Here is a 15,824-nt window from a genome sequence, read left to right on the forward strand (position 1 = left end):
GTGTATAAACAGTCGGTAACGTTGAGTGTACGGTTTACTGATCGCTGGTCTATCTTTGTTTCTAACCTTCTCCTCTGGTTTGTAGTTTGTGATCATGGGTGTCTTTAAATTTGCATTTCTTTTAGCTGTATGTGTCATTAGCTGAAATGTTTTTTCTTTTGTTGTCGTTTTAAAGTCAGAAACTTGGTTGGTTATGAGCTTATGATAGAATAGGAATCTTCTTAAAGTTAAGATTCTAAATTTGTCTTCTTTGTTGAAAGATGCAATCTATGAATTGACCTGAAAATTCCAACTTTGCCTTGTCTTTTACAATAATGTTTTTTGTTTGTTACAAGCAGTTTCTGATTAATCTAATTACTCAATAAAAACTATGCTGCAAGGGCTTGTTGTTTACGGTAATGAGAACATTTGGCATGAGTTTTTTAACTGAAAGACCGATAACTGAATGTGGTTGATTGGCTATGAGAAGATAGTAGCAAGAATGATTGAATGGAAGTGACCTAATTGCCTAACTGGGTAAAGTCAAGTCCTTTACCAAAGTTGTTTATCTCTATCAACTAGAGTCTGACAGTTCGATGCTGTGAAAGTACTTATGGGTTATCAGATCTAGATCCCTTGCATCACTATCTAGTTGGATGAAATCTGATAAGATCAATCAGCAAAACATTAGCCCCTGACATGCGCTCATTCCATTCATGTTCATTACAGTTTCGGAATGTACAGCTATAGCTTTCCGTATATATGTTTCTTACCTTCTCTGTATTCATTTCCTTACTTGTAAGTCAACTTTAAGCGTATATATAATACAAGCTCTACTCTGTCATCACTGTGTGAGACAGTTTATTCTCAAGTTCTTTAAAATCATTGAATTTGATCGTAATTTTCCATTATATGGATTACCATGTGCCTGAAATTTTTATTTATTATGCAGAAGGTTTCGTGAACTTCTATGGCTATTCGCTTCAGACCAAGTGCATTATTGATGGCCACTGTGACCACCTCTCACGTTGTATCAAGAACTTCCCATGTCAACTGTCATGGAAGTTCTACATCAGAAACTAAAGCAAACTTGGCACAGATGGACCTTAGGAGCCAAGCGATGACCCATAATGGGTTAAGATCTTTGAACAAGTTGGATATGCTACAGATGAGAACAGATGCAAAAGCAATTGCCAGGCAAGCAAGAAGCAAAGTTAGGAACACTGAGAACGATAGGCCTGCTGGGAATATTATATGTGGACAAGGAATGAACTTGATCTTTGTAGGAGCTGAGGTAGGTCCATGGAGCAAAACCGGTGGACTGGGTGATGTTCTTGGAGGTCTGCCCACGGGCTATGGTGGTAAGCAGATAAGTTCTCTTTTACCTTTTTTACTCTTATCATTGCTTGATTTTGCAGTTGTAACTTGTAGCTTTTCATCTATAAGTGGGGATGTATGGTTGGATGAGTGTGTTTGACGAATTATTATGACTAATTAATGTTTAGGCTAAGGGGCACCGAGTTATGACTGTCTCTCCACGCTATGGCCAGTACAAAGATGCATGGGACACTAATGTTCTAGTTGAGGTAAATATTTAGAGTTATGTTTTTGGAGAATCTTCCTATTCAGAGGGATAGGTATTCATACTGATTTTTTTGTCATATGGATAAAAGTTGGGATAGGATTGAAACTGTTCGCTTCTTTCATTGCTACAAACGAGGTGTTGACCGAGTATTTGTGGATCACCCAATGTTCCTAACTTCCTTGAGAAGGTTAAAATTTGTTTGTTTTCTTAGGAACCAAAATCTTGAGCATGAGCCATGCTATTGGAATAGTGGAATACTCGTATGATGTTTGACTTTCTCTAAACTCCAGGAATGGGGCAAAACCAGATCCAAAATCTATGGCCCAAGGGCTGGAATGGATTACCAGGATAGCCAACTTCGTTTCAGCTTGTTGTGCCAGGTAACTTATCCTTTGTTCCCCTTATTTAGTTTACTATTTTCAATCTCAGCCACTGGATTTTGATGAACATTGAAAAACGCATTAAAATTGACTTTTCATACAGCAAAGTGAGCTTGGTATTCCATTGCAGAGTTTGTCCATGACACAGTCTAATGAGATGTGAAGAGAAGTTAAAACAACAAATGTGAAAAGTTATCCCAACTATCCGTCAACTCTAAAATAGATGAAAAAAAAATTGTTTCACAATTTAAACCGAATGAATTTTGTTTGTGTTGCTTGTAATAAACTGGCAAAGAGCTGTTCCATGCTATATGTTAGGGTGCTTTTGTACTAGTGATTAATTGCTTAACATAATGTTTAAGTGCATTAATATGACATCTTTAAACCAAGAAATGATTCAGATTAGCCATGTTGGTTCCCGTCTCACCATGCTTTGGCGTGTAAGTGTAGTCTGATAGCTGATCAACCTGATAGTTCTCAATTTTTTCATTAAGGATAGCTTGAACTCACCATTTTCTACCTTTCAGGCTGCTCTGGAGGCACCCAGGGTTTTGAACCTAAACAACAGTGAATATTTCTCAGGACCATATGGTGTGGACCCCTTCTTTGTTCCTTAAAACTTAGTAGTTTCTGTTGATATATAACTTCATTGAGGATAATCTTTTCTGCCCCTTGCTGGAGAGGATGTTGTCTTCATTGCTAATGATTGGCACACTGCCCTTCTTCCATGCTACCTAAAAACCATGTACAAACCAAGGGGGATTTATAAAAGTGCCAAGGTAAGGTACCCTTGCTTCAAATTGCGTCCTATGGAATTCTTGATAACCTGAAATTACATTCTGTGGAAGCTGACACAACTCGATAATAATGGCAGGTTGCTTTCTGCATCCACAACATAGCCTACCAGGGCAGATTTTCCTTTTCAGACTACTCACTTCTCAATCTGCCTGATCAATTCAAGGGTTCTTTTGACTTCATTGACGGGTAAGTCATTTAATGATTCTTAATTCCAATAAAACACGAATTTTCCAACTTACATGATTTGGTGAATTATTCCTCTTGCTCAGCGTTTTGTTTATTTTTGTTTTGCAGGTATGAAAAGCCAGTGAAGGGAAGGAAAATGAATTGGATGAAGGCCGGAATTTTGGAATCAGACAGGGTCTTAACTGTGAGCCCATACTATGCCCAGGAACTTGTTTCTGGAATTGAAAAAGCTGTGGGGTTGGATAACATCATTCGTAAGACTGGCATCACTGGTATTGTGAATGGGATGGATATTCAAGAGTGGAACCCAGCTTCCGACAAGTACACAGATATTAAATACGATGCCACAACCGTAAGTAACTGATAAAACAACTCAGAGCTCCCTCATACATCTGGCTGTAAAAATCAGAACTTATGGGTATTGTGATTTTCAGATCATGGATGCAAAGCCTCTATTGAAGGAAGCACTTCAAGCAGAAGTTGGGTTGCCCGTTGACAGAAATATCCCTCTGATAGGCTTCATTGGAAGACTAGAAGAGCAGAAAGGTTCAGATATTCTTGCAGCAGCTATTCCAAAGTTCATTGGGGAGGATGTTCAAATCGTGGTCCTTGTAAGTACCCGGCCAATGTTGTTCTCCTAAATTATACGCTGCAACAGGCACAATATTGAGTTTGATAATGGCACCTGTTGTTTTTCTCAGGGAACCGGCAAAAAGCCCATGGGGGAGCAAATTGAACAGCTGGAGATCATGTATCCCAACAAGGCCAGGGGAGTGGCAAAATTCAATGTCCCCTTAGCTCATATGATTATTGCTGGGGCTAATTTTATGCGATATGGAACGGTAGATCATGTTATTGTATTAAAATTATTCTTTCTTTATGCGTTTGTATGTTCAGCTAGCACCATGACTTCACTTGACAAGTTTCGCATAGCTTAGTCTGATTATCAGTAATGGTGTAACTTTGCCACAGGTGCCTCTTTGTGCCTCAACTGGTGGACTTGTTGACACTGTCGAAGTAAGATTTTACAGGATTTCAGATGGGGGCTTTCAATGTCGAAGTAGGAAAATTAGTTTTCCTGCTTTTCTGTGATATGCAGGGGCATAATTCCTCTATTCCTTTATTATACTTCACATGGAAACTAATGATTCTATGTTGCTGGGATGCTTTACAGTGTGATGCAGTTGATCCAGCTGATGTGAATGCAATGGCAACAACTGCCAAGAGAGCTCTTGCAACCTATGGTACCCCTGCCTTGAAAGAGATGATCCAGAATTGCATGGCCCAAGATCTTTCATGGAAGGTCAGTATGATATTTGTCCTTCGGGATGCTTGTCCCACTTGTGAAGTTACTTGCATTCAGTGGAGAAAATTTTCAATTACACGAGTTAAAGCGCTCCTTGAAGCTGAATAAGTTACAATTCCTCAAGTTCATCAATTTAACTGACATTGTGCATTGGTTTGAATTATGTGATTCAGGGACCAGCCAGACTATGGGAAAAGATGCTGCTGGCCTGGAGGTTTCTGGCAGTGAACCTGGAATTGAAGGAGAGGAAATTTCTCCTCTTGCCAAAGAAAATGTTGCCGCCCCTTGAGCACCACATCTAATACCTCGTAATTTACTAGTATGGACTTGAATAAGTATATGTTGAAATTCTGCCTTAATGGAATGAAACAAATGCAAAATTGCTCTGCCAAGATTGTGCCAAGAAATCCGAAAACTTTAAAAGCAGTAAAGAAAACAAGTAAAGAACACAAAATGTTTACGTGGTTCGATCCTAATGATCTACTTCCACGGCAGGAACAGCTAGAAGCCTTTGTAATTTTATTGATCACGTTTGAACCATACAGATTTGTGTACAAAGCTCAGAACTCTCTCTCACAGATTCTATTTTCTCCAAGAAAATATTCTTTTCTCTCAAGTTCTTTCTCCCTTGTTCTCCTGTATGTAACTCTCACTTTTTGATTCAAAAAAGGATGGATCACATGGATCCCTTTTATAGTATGTTACAGCAAATGAGGAAACCTGGCAGCCTTCCACCTCAGTACACTTACTCGAGCATAGACTATTATTTTTCCTCCACTTGACAAGTGTAAGGTTATAAATGGTTGTCACCTTTTATAACAATTATCCACCTTGACAAGCATTTAAACCTTGCAAGGTGCTTTCTCCTTCTAGCTGTTCCTGCATGTTCCCCTTAACGGGTACTTAGTAATTTTCCTTGTGAATCAAGCTTAGACAGTGTCTAAACTTGATTGTAGGTAGAGACTTGGTCATCATGTCAGAAGGATCCACTCCAACCTCTCCAGCAGATATTATGCCTCTCACAAAATGTAATCTAATGTCTATATGTTTGGATCTCTCATGATAGACATTGTTCTTGGCTAGATGTATTGAGCTCTGATTATCACAGTAAACTGTGACACTGCCATTAGTCATGCCTAATTCATGTGATATCCCTTTTAACCATATAGACTCTTTTATTGCCTCGGTCATGGCAATATATTCTGCCTCAGTTGTAGATAAGGCTACCACTGGCTGTACGTTTGCCTTCCAATTTACAACTCCTCCAAAAATCATGAACACAAAACCAGTTAATGATTTCCTTGTGTCCAGGTTCCCTGCATAATCTGAATCAACAAAACCTTGTAATTCAGAACCTACTTGCTTGTTTTCCCCAAACTTCAGTCCCAAACATCTTGTACCAGATAAGTATTGAAAAACACATTTAATAGCATGCCAATGTAGTTTTCCTGGATTGCTCATAAACCTGCTAACCAAACTGACAGCATAAGTTAGATCAGGTCTAGTGCATACCATGGCATACATGAGACTTCCCACCATGCTAGCATAAGGAATTTTCTTCATAAATTCTTTGTCCTCATCTGTTTCTGGTATCTGAGTAACTGAAAGCTTAGTATGCTGTCCAATAGGAGTGTTGACTGGTTTTACTTGATCCATTCCAAACCTGTTAAGAACTTTTGAAATGTAGGATTTTTGAGATAGGTAGAGAAGCCTTTTTTCCCTTTCCCTAACTATCTCCATTCCCAAAATCCTCTTTGCTGGGCCCAAATCCTTCATTTCGAATTCAGATTTCAATATGCATTTGACTTTATCAATCTGGTTTTTGTCCTTACAAGCAATGAGCATGTCATCCACATATAGAAGTAGATATATTGGATTTCCTTCATGTTGTTTGTAATATACACAGCTGTCATAGTTGCTTCTAATGAATCCACTTTGAATCATGTATGAATCAAACCTTTTATACCACTGTCTTGGGGACTGTTTAAGTCCATAAAGTGATTTCTTGAGTACGCATACTTGATTCTTTGTGGTTTCTGTTATGAACCCTTCTGGTGGCTGCATGTATATGATTTCTTCTAATTCACCATGTAAGAAAGCTGTTTTAATATCCAGCTGTTCCAAATGCATATCTTTATAGGCTACAAAAGAGAGCAACAGTCTTATTGAGCTGTGTTTTACCACGGGAGAGAAGATTTCATTGTAATCAACTCCCTCTCTCTGTGTGAACCCCTTAGCTACTAGCCTAGCTTTGTATCTAGGTAGTTCAACCCCTGGTATTCCCTCTTTTCTTTTATAAATCCATTTTGATCCAATCAGCTTTTGATTTTCAGGCTTTTGAACCATTTCCCAAGTTTTATTTTTGTTTAGAGATTCCATTTCTTCTTGCATGGCAAGAGTCCATTTATCAGCCTCTTTACTAGACATGGCTTCCTGAAAAGATCTTGGTTCTTGCTCAATAATTTCTTCTGCTACAGTGAGAGCAAATGCTGTTAATTCAGCTTGTCCATATCTTTGAGGAGGCCTTATAATTCTTCTTTCTCTGTCTCTTGCTAGTCTATAGGTATCTCCTCCACCCTGAGTTCTAATTTCTATCTTAGTATCCTCAGTTTTTTCACCCTGAGATTCTTGATGACAGATTGTTTCTTCTGATTTCTCCACCTCAAAATGCATTTCTGTTGTAATAGGTTGACATTCTTGTTTGTTTTTCTGTCTAGCCATTTGTCCTTCATTGAAAGTCACATCTCTACTTATAATGCACTTCTGCCTCCCAGGTTCATCAACCCACAGGTTATAGCCCTTAACCCCCTCTGGATATCCAATAAAGATGCACTTAAGTGCTCGAGGTTCCAACTTGTCTGTTTTGGTGTGTGCATATGCAACACATCCAAAGATCCTTAAGTGTTCATACCTTGAGGGTTTCCCAGACCATATCTCTTGTGGAGTTTTGAAATTCAAAGCTGAAGATGGGCATCTGTTTATTAGGTGCACTGCTGTAACAGCAGCCTCAGCCCAAAAAATCTTTGGTAAACCTGATGTTGCAAGCATGCACCTTACCCTTTCCAAAATTGTTCTATTTATCCTTTCAGCCAAGCCATTTTGTTGTGGTGTTTCTCTTACTGTTTTATGCCTGACCATGCCCTCTCTTTTACAGAACATATTAAATTCATTTGACAGATATTCTAAGCCATTATCTGTCCTTAAACACTTAACTTTTCTGCCCACCTGATTTTCTACTAAAGTTTTCCATTCTTTAAACTTAGCAAAAGTTTCACTCTTACATTTTAGAGTGTATAGCCAAACTTTTCTTGAGTAATCATCTATAATGGTCAGGAAATACCTTGCACCACCATGTGAATTTACTTTTGCAGGTCCCCATAGATCCGAGTGCATGTAATCCAGAGTTTGCTTGGTTTTATGAGTTGCTGCCTTGAAGCTGACCCTTGTTGACTTTCCAAAAATGCAGTCCTCACAAAAAGGTAATTCCCCAAGCTTCTCTTCTCTCAATAGGCCTTGTTTCTTCAATTCTTGTAGACCTTGTTGGCTGACATGCCCCAGTCTTCTGTGCCATAACAGAACCTTGTTTTCCATTTGATTTTGAACTGAAGATGCTTCACCAGTCACTGTCTTGCCAATCAGTGTATAGAGCCCATTTTTTATTACCCCCTTCATCACAGTAAGAGATCCCTTTGCAACCTTTAAAGTTCCTGATTCTGATTTAAAGGAATATCCAGATTGATCTAGCATCCCTAGAGAAATTAAATTTCTCTTTAACTCAGGTATGTATCTTACTTCCCTGAGTAACATTTCCATACCATCATGCATCTTCAATCTCACTGTCCCAATTCCAAGAATTTTACAGGATTTGTTATTCCCAAGGATTACATGTCCTCCCTCACTTTCTGAGAAGGTCTCAAACCAGGATTTAGTGGGACACATATGAAATGAGCACCCTGAGTCTAGAATCCATTCCTCCCTTGAATCAACTTCTGACACATTCAAGACTTCAGCACTTTCATATCCATCCAAAACAACAGCTGCATTTCCCTCCTCTTTAGGCTTGTTTCCATCATTTTGTTTCTTCTCAGGACAGTCCCTTTTAAAGTGTCCTTCCTTGTGACAGTTGAAGCATTTCAATGGTTTTCCTCTTGACTTTGATCTTGTCTTGTTATCCTTCCCTTTGTAATTTCTTTTTCCTGGTCTTCCCCTTACACTCAACCCTTCTCCAGATTCAGTTTTATCATTAGTTTTGTTTTGCAATTCTCTTGAGTGCAGCACAGATTGGACCTCTTCTAATGACAAACTATCTCTACCATACATCATGGTTTCCTTGAGGTTTGCATAGGAAGAATCTAAAGAACTTAGTAATAGAATTGCTTGGTCCTCATCTTCGATATTAATGTCTATGTTTGCAAGATCCAATATGATCTTATTGAATTCATCCAAATGTTCTTCCATAGACATACCTGGAGACATCTTGAAAGTGTAAAACCTAGTCTTTTTGTGAAGTCTGTTTGCCAAAGACTTAGTCATGTATAGATTCTCGAGCTTTAACCAAACTCCTGCTGCTGTCTCCTCTTTGGCAACTTCCCTCAGAACTTTATCACCAAGTGAAAGGATAATCATGCTGTGGGCCTTCTGCAAGACTTCAGATTTTTCTTTTATGGATAAAGAACTCAAGTTCTTTTCACCAAGAAGTGCATCTTGAAGGCCTTGTTGAACCAATAATGCTCTCATCTTGATTCTCCAAAGACCAAAGTCATTCTTCCCTGTGAACTTCTCGACATCAAACTTGGCTGTCCCCATCGAACCTGGCTCTGATACCACTTGTTGAAATTATGCCTTAATGAAATGAAACAAATGCAGAATTGCTCTGCCAAGATTGTGCCAAGAAATTCGAAAACTTTAAAAGTAGTAAAGAAAACAAGTAAAGAACACAAAATGTTTACGTGGTTCGATCCTAATGATCTACATCCATGGCAGGAACAGCTAGAAGCCTTTGTAATTTTATTGATCACGTTTGAACCATACAGATTTGTGTACAAAGCTCAGAACTCTCTCTCACAGATTCTATTTTCTCCAAGAAAATATTCTTTTCTCTCAAGTTCTTTCTCCCTTGTTCTCCTGTATGTAACTCTCACTTTCTGATTCAAAAAGGATGGATCACATGGATCCCTTTTATAGTATGTTACAGCAAATGAGGAAACCTGGCAGCCTTCCACCTCAGTACACTTACTCGAGCATAGACTATTATTTTTCCTCCACTTGACAAGTGTAAGGTTATAAATGGTTGTCACCTTTTATAACAGTATATATACTAACATGTCTGGTAAAGTATTCATAATCTCCATCATATCAGTGTGCATTTCATTTCATTCAAGTGCCAATTCGTGAGCAAGAGCAACCTGCCGGATGAAGAAGAACTCACTGCTGTTTTGCAATTTTCTTTTGGAGGGTTAGTACTGGTGTTTTAAAGCTGTGTATAAAAGAGTGATACAAAGCTAACATGTGCTGTTATGAACCAAAGAAGAACAGGGTTTTGGCAGTGATTGCTTAATAAAAGTTTTAAGCAGTATGTAAGTAAATAAAAGTACTAGTCTTTATTCCAGTTAGTGCCTCCTTTCTCCTGCTGCATCATACAGATCATCTTCATGGCAAGCAAATGCTACCTTTTATATTCATTCCCCACGATCCTATAACTGACGTGTAAAATGCATGGCTGGCATATGCCCTTTTCTGCATCATTATCATTTTGAGAAAAGATAGTGAATAAAACATGATATCTCACTCTTTTTCAAAGTGAATGATGCAGTAGTTACGCACTTCGATTGTATGTAGAATATTTTATACGAGCCAGCCTTTACCCAAATCCTTAATATGCAGTTGGGGGTTCTAAAGGATGGAATTTCTTACAAGACTTGGGAGCAAGTTTGAGATAAGTTTCATCATGTCAAAAACATGTAATCTTTTTATTGATTTGCCATGGACGTATCTGCTGCGAAGCTCCAAATCCAATGGTGGAGATGACGCAAACTGTGTTTACCCCCTGACATAGGCAACGGCTGGGACTAGTGGCATCAGAATTACTTAGCAGAGTCGCCGAAAGGCACTCATGTCTCTTTTGCTGTGGAGCATGTATGTCACGTAGTGGTGTGCTGTGCCGTGCTGGTTTTTCTTTCATAAAGACGGACAGAAAGAGGAAAGAAACATACGAGTCTATCGCACCAAATAAAAAGAAAACGCTGTCATGAGAGTTGAAGATTTTGGGTGGGAGGCACCTGCTTCAATACCCATGTTTTTTTAAATGATTTGTAAAAGTCAGAATAGACAATTTCCGTACAAATATTTCTATAAAGAAAAGTAAACTCTACTTTAAAATAGTGTTAAAAAAACTTTTTTTTTTTTTTTTATTAATGCGAGTCACTTTTTACAAAGATTTTGGATAAAATTTATTTATTTGAGACTTATATTTATTATTATTTATTTTTTTATTATACAACCTCCACCACATTCCACATTTTATATTTTTTTAAATTTTAATATTTTTTTTAAAAAAATTTTAAGCTTATTCTTTTTAAATTATTTCAAATTTTCTATTCATTATTCATATAATAAATATTTGATAAAAGAAAAAAAATTAAAAAAAATATAAAATATAGAGTGTGAAGAGATTGTAAAGATTTATTCTTTTTCTTTTATAGAAAACCAAGCTATCATATATGTTAATTTCATTATGTGATTTCTGTCTTGTTCATACAAAAGTTAATTAAGAGCTTATTAGATATTAAGCTTTTAAATGAGTTGAATAAAATATTACTAGAATATTATTTTTTAATATTATTATTATTTTAAAATTTAAAAAAATTAAATTATTTATTATATTTTATATAAAATTTTAAAAAAATTATAATAATGATATGAGATAAAAAAAATTTTTATCCATACCGACCTTGAGCTTTTTGAGTGAATAAAATTTAAAAAGAAATATTTTAATTATCAAATTTTTTTTTTATAAAATTAAACGCGACTTACGTGAAATTATAAAACTCTTTAATATATTATAAAATCGAGTGACTGTAGAATTCTTGTACCCTAAAGCAAGGCAATTAGACATTTTAAAGATATTATTAATTGCTATTTTTTTTTTTTTTTTTTTTACTCTTAAAAAGAAAGAAAGAAAGAAAACGTTGTTAAATTGGCAAAAAGCTTGCTGGTCTGGTAATGGTGACCATGTGAAGTTTGTCGGAGAACAACTCTTGGGGCCACACAAGCGTACATCAGAACCGTTACTCCACAAAGAATCAACTAGATCACACATACTACGTTTCTGCCGTTGCTTTTTTCAAGATAATGACAAAGGCTACTACGCTCTCACAGCATGCTTAGGGATAATAAAAAAAATAATCATCTAAATATATTTAAAATCTCAAGTTTATTTTCTATTTCTCTAAATAAATTTAAACACTTGTTTAAGATGGTGCAATTTAAATAATGAATTGAGATAAAAGTTAAAATTAAATATAATATTATTATTATTTTAATACTTAAAAAAATTAAATTATTTATTATATTTTATATAAAAATTTTAAAAAATTATAATAATGAGATGAGACGAGATACTTTACTATCTAAACATGGCTAAATCTCACTATAAAATGAAAAATAAAAACAACTTTGGGAAAATTAAAAAAATTAAAATAAGTTTTATAAAAATACTTAGTTTCAAATAATTCTTCAAACTTATACATATCTTCTTTTACAATTTTTCTATAATTTTATTTTTAAATAGAAGAGATTTTTATAAAATAATGATGTTCTTGATACTATATGTTTTAAGCATTTGTTTAAAACATTTTTATAAAAGAAAGTTATAAAGAAAATTCTCTCTCTATCATTTCCCTATAAAATTAGGCCATAAATCAGCCGTTTCAACGAATACCGCCGACTTTCCGCTATCTTGAGGAGACAGCGCTGAGCACTAGACTTTCACTGCTTCACATCACTCTCCCCCACGCTTGCTGCTGTAGCTTTCAAGTTAGCGTATTCACAGAATTCGTAGCTGCGAGCCTGCATTTACTGCTTGCTATCAGTTCTCACTCCCACCTTTTACAGCTCTTCTGTTTTTGAAGAGCCGCATTTGCATACTTTAATACTTTTACAGTTGGATCTTATATCTTGCGTAGGAAGCATTTATTTCAGGAACCATCAGCAAAATTTCATTATCATACTTTTTTCTTTTTCTTTTTTTTTTGCCGAGTTCATTATCATTCATCTCTTGCTGGAGAGAGATCCCAAATCCCATGGAGTCGGGTGCATTTCATTACTGCTCTTCAGTGCTGCTCCTTATCATCTCAGGTACTCTACACGATCCTCTGGTTTCTGAAAAATGATGTAGCTTTTGGTTTGATTTGGTAAATTGGGTTGTAAATTTGCTAACATTTTGGTTTTCATCTTCTTGGGGGTGATTCTTTATGTACTATGCAGTAGGCATTTTGTTATTTCCTCTAATGGTTGCTTCAATCGGAATAAACTACGGGCAAATAGCGAACAATCTACCTTCACCAGAGGACGTAGTCCCTCTTGTGAAATCTGTGGGTGCCACTAAGGTGAAGCTCTACGACGCAGATCCAAGAGTGCTCCAAGCATTCGCCAACACCGGCGTGGAATTCATAGTCGGCTTGGGTAATGATTACTTGGCGAAGATGAAGGACCCCGAGAAAGCCCAAGCTTGGGTCAAGACCAACGTCCAGGCCTTCCTCCCGGCAACGAACATCACCTCCATCTTCGTGGGCAACGAAGTTTTAACCTTCAACGACACCACTCTCACAGGCTCTCTTCTTCCAGCGATGCAGAGCGTGCACACGGCGCTCGTGAATCTTGGGTTAGACAAACAGGTGGCTGTGACTACCGCTCATTCCTTGGCCATTCTCGAAACCTCATACCCACCTTCGGCCGGGGCTTTTCGTCCCGATCTAACGGCCTGCATAAACCAACTCTTGAGCTTCCACGCCAAGACGGGCTCGCCATTCTTGATCAACGCGTACCCTTTCTTCGCGTACAAGGCGAACCCGAAGCAGGTCCCACTGGACTTCGTTCTCTTCCAGCCGAACTCAGGGATCGTAGACCCTTCCACGAACCTCCGCTACGACAACATGTTGATCGCGCAGATCGACGCCGTGTACGCCGCTCTAGCTTCGGCTGGTTACAAGAAGCTGCCTGTTCACATCTCCGAGACGGGTTGGCCGTCGAGAGGGGACGAGGATGAGGCCGGCGCTACACCGGAGAACGCAAAGAAGTACAACGGGAACCTGTTTAAGCTGATGAAGAAGAAGGGGACGCCGATGAGGCCGAGCTCTGACCTAAATATCTACGTCTTTGCTTTGTTCAACGAGAACATGAAACCCGGACCGACTTCCGAGAGGAATTACGGGCTGTTCAAGCCGGACGGTACTCCCGTGTACTCGCTTGGAATTGCCACAAACGAAGGCGTTAGCAACGCTACGAGTTTCGGGGGACCCACTCCCGAGAGCTCCGGTATGCCAAACACGATGCCGGAGAGTTCTTCCACTGGTTATTTGTCCATTTCCTCTTCTTCTCCGGTGAGTGACCATTCATTCCAATCATTTTTTTTTTGTATATTTCTTTTTGCTGTTTTTATATTGTAACATAATTGCTTATAAAAAAAGATATTGTAACATAATTTACTGTGCGAAATGAAGTCAAAATATGGAGAAAATTATAATCATAATCATGGAGTGTCTATATATTATCATAATGAATTATTAATCTTGCACCTTAAATCATTTTATTATAAATTTCTCATTTTACCAAAAATAATACCATAATGGATTTCTAATCTTGCACCTTAAATCATTATTAAATTTTCCGTTTTACCAAAAATGATCCAAATTTTCAATTACAATTAAACTATTCAATTTGGGTAATTTAGACCTTCAATCACAATAGGGTTTTTTTTTTTTTGTTTTCATCACTATGAACTGTTACATGTTAAAAAAGGATACAATTTATCCAAATTTAATAATTTAAGATGTGAATTTGACACTTTCGGTAGTTTTTTTTTTTATAATAAATGCTCCTTCTTAGTTCTTATGGCTGCCAAACTACAACATGGGACAGGATAATGTGCATTGTGCACAAGTTCTTTGAATCTTTAGTGGTCCAATTTCTCTGTAAACTCGATAAAGATGTTTAGAGATATATAATCACACTGGTCCCGGAGTTAGATATTAATGGGGGACACTGGCCCTAGTAGTTGGAATCTCTAGGAACTGAAACTGACCCTGCAGAGAAAACAAACATCAAAGAAAAATCTCTATTTATTCAACATATAATAAACCATTAAATTTACCAAAACTGTCTGTATATATATATATATATATTATAAACAAATATCTTATTTTTTTATGATTACTTGGATCATGATCTAATTATTAAGATTATGTTTTGAACTAATACCACTGGAAATGCTGATTTCAGGAGAGATATCATTTGGGAGTTGGGCCAGCATTCTTTTTCATCATGTCTATGGTGATTAGATTGGTACTTTATTAATTTTGGAAAAAGCAAGTGTTCGAAATTTGCCATAGTCTACAAAGCAGGAGGAGAGCCGTTTAAACTTGTTATAAAAAAAAAAAGCAGTAGAGGGAGGGAGAAAAGAGAAGAAAAGAAAGAATAAAAAGAGGTCAGAGGCAGCTTCGTAGTTTGGAAAAGAACAAAAGGTGTCTCCCCAGAAATCCTTTCCTGTTTCTTCACTTGTACGCGACTAATGTTCTGGGAATCATTATTCATTTATATTCATCCAACCAAAGTTCACCGCTCCTTAATATGTTAAGAGAATTTTTATATACACAAATAGATTATATAAAAGTAAACTCACAAACTGACATGGTTTTATGAGATCCCATTAAATCTATTTTACAATAAAAATAACTTACAATTTGAGTCTTGATGCACCATATCAAACCATATCGGTTTATAAGTTTATTTTTGTGTAATCTTTTTATAATTAAAGTATTTCTCGTATGTTAATCCTCAATGGACCCTACACACTATGGCCTCTTTTGTCCCGACTTTACGTTTTCTTTCAATTGATCAATGCTGGTGGCGTGGGAGTGGTTGTAGTGACAGTGCAGGGTTGGGTTCCTTGAGGATTGAAAATGGATGATGATTAGGTATTTGTTGGAGCCTTTTTGTTTTCTCAAACTTTTTAGTTGGCATTGAACTGTGACTTTCTCTCCCCTTTTTACCTTTTTTGTTTGTTGTTGCAGGGAGGATATAATGTCCAAATCACAATTATTTGTAAGGCATTAAGTTTGGTAGATGGAGGAGTTGGAACATATTCTATTCTTTAGTCGTGTGTTGATTAGTGATTTAATATATGTTTATTGAATCTCCTTCCTTTTCATTGCTGTAGCCTGTGAACGGAGGGGGAATTATATAATGCCATGATTGATGAGAATCTTTCTTCCTTTTTGAAATCTCTGGAGAATATTAGCATAATTTATAGGGAAAAGTTGCATGGTGAGTCGAATTTTTTATGAGAATCTTTCCTTCCTTAACAAATTAATGA

At 36.9% G+C, this 15,824-nt stretch overlaps 1 protein-coding gene and 1 pseudogene across 3 annotated transcripts; both read left to right on the top strand.

Moving 5' to 3' along the window:
- The first annotated feature begins 465 nt into the window (after window positions 1-465).
- Window positions 466-4,626, top strand: LOC108988313 (annotated as a pseudogene).
- Window positions 4,627-12,169: 7,543 nt separating this feature from the next.
- LOC108988314 (glucan endo-1,3-beta-glucosidase 11-like) lies at window positions 12,170-15,690 on the top strand. 3 transcript variants are annotated; one of them, XR_004800856.1, is made up of 4 exons: window positions 12,170-12,589; window positions 12,719-13,833; window positions 14,732-15,426; window positions 15,523-15,690. XR_004800856.1 is itself a non-coding variant. In XM_018961544.2 (3 exons), the coding sequence occupies exons 1-3, from the start codon at window positions 12,535-12,537 to the stop codon at window positions 14,804-14,806; spliced, it is 1,245 nt and encodes a 414-aa protein (XP_018817089.2). In that variant the 5' UTR covers window positions 12,170-12,534; the 3' UTR covers window positions 14,807-15,690. The 3 variants fall into 3 exon arrangements, 1 of the variants encoding a protein (XP_018817089.2); XR_004800857.1 differs by having other exon boundaries at window positions 12,229-12,589; window positions 14,732-14,973; XM_018961544.2 differs by having other exon boundaries at window positions 14,732-15,690.
- The last annotated feature ends 134 nt before the right edge of the window (window positions 15,691-15,824 follow it).

This window comes from Juglans regia, chromosome 2 (genome assembly GCF_001411555.2).
Source record: "Juglans regia cultivar Chandler chromosome 2, Walnut 2.0, whole genome shotgun sequence".
NCBI lineage: Eukaryota > Viridiplantae > Streptophyta > Magnoliopsida > Fagales > Juglandaceae > Juglans > Juglans regia.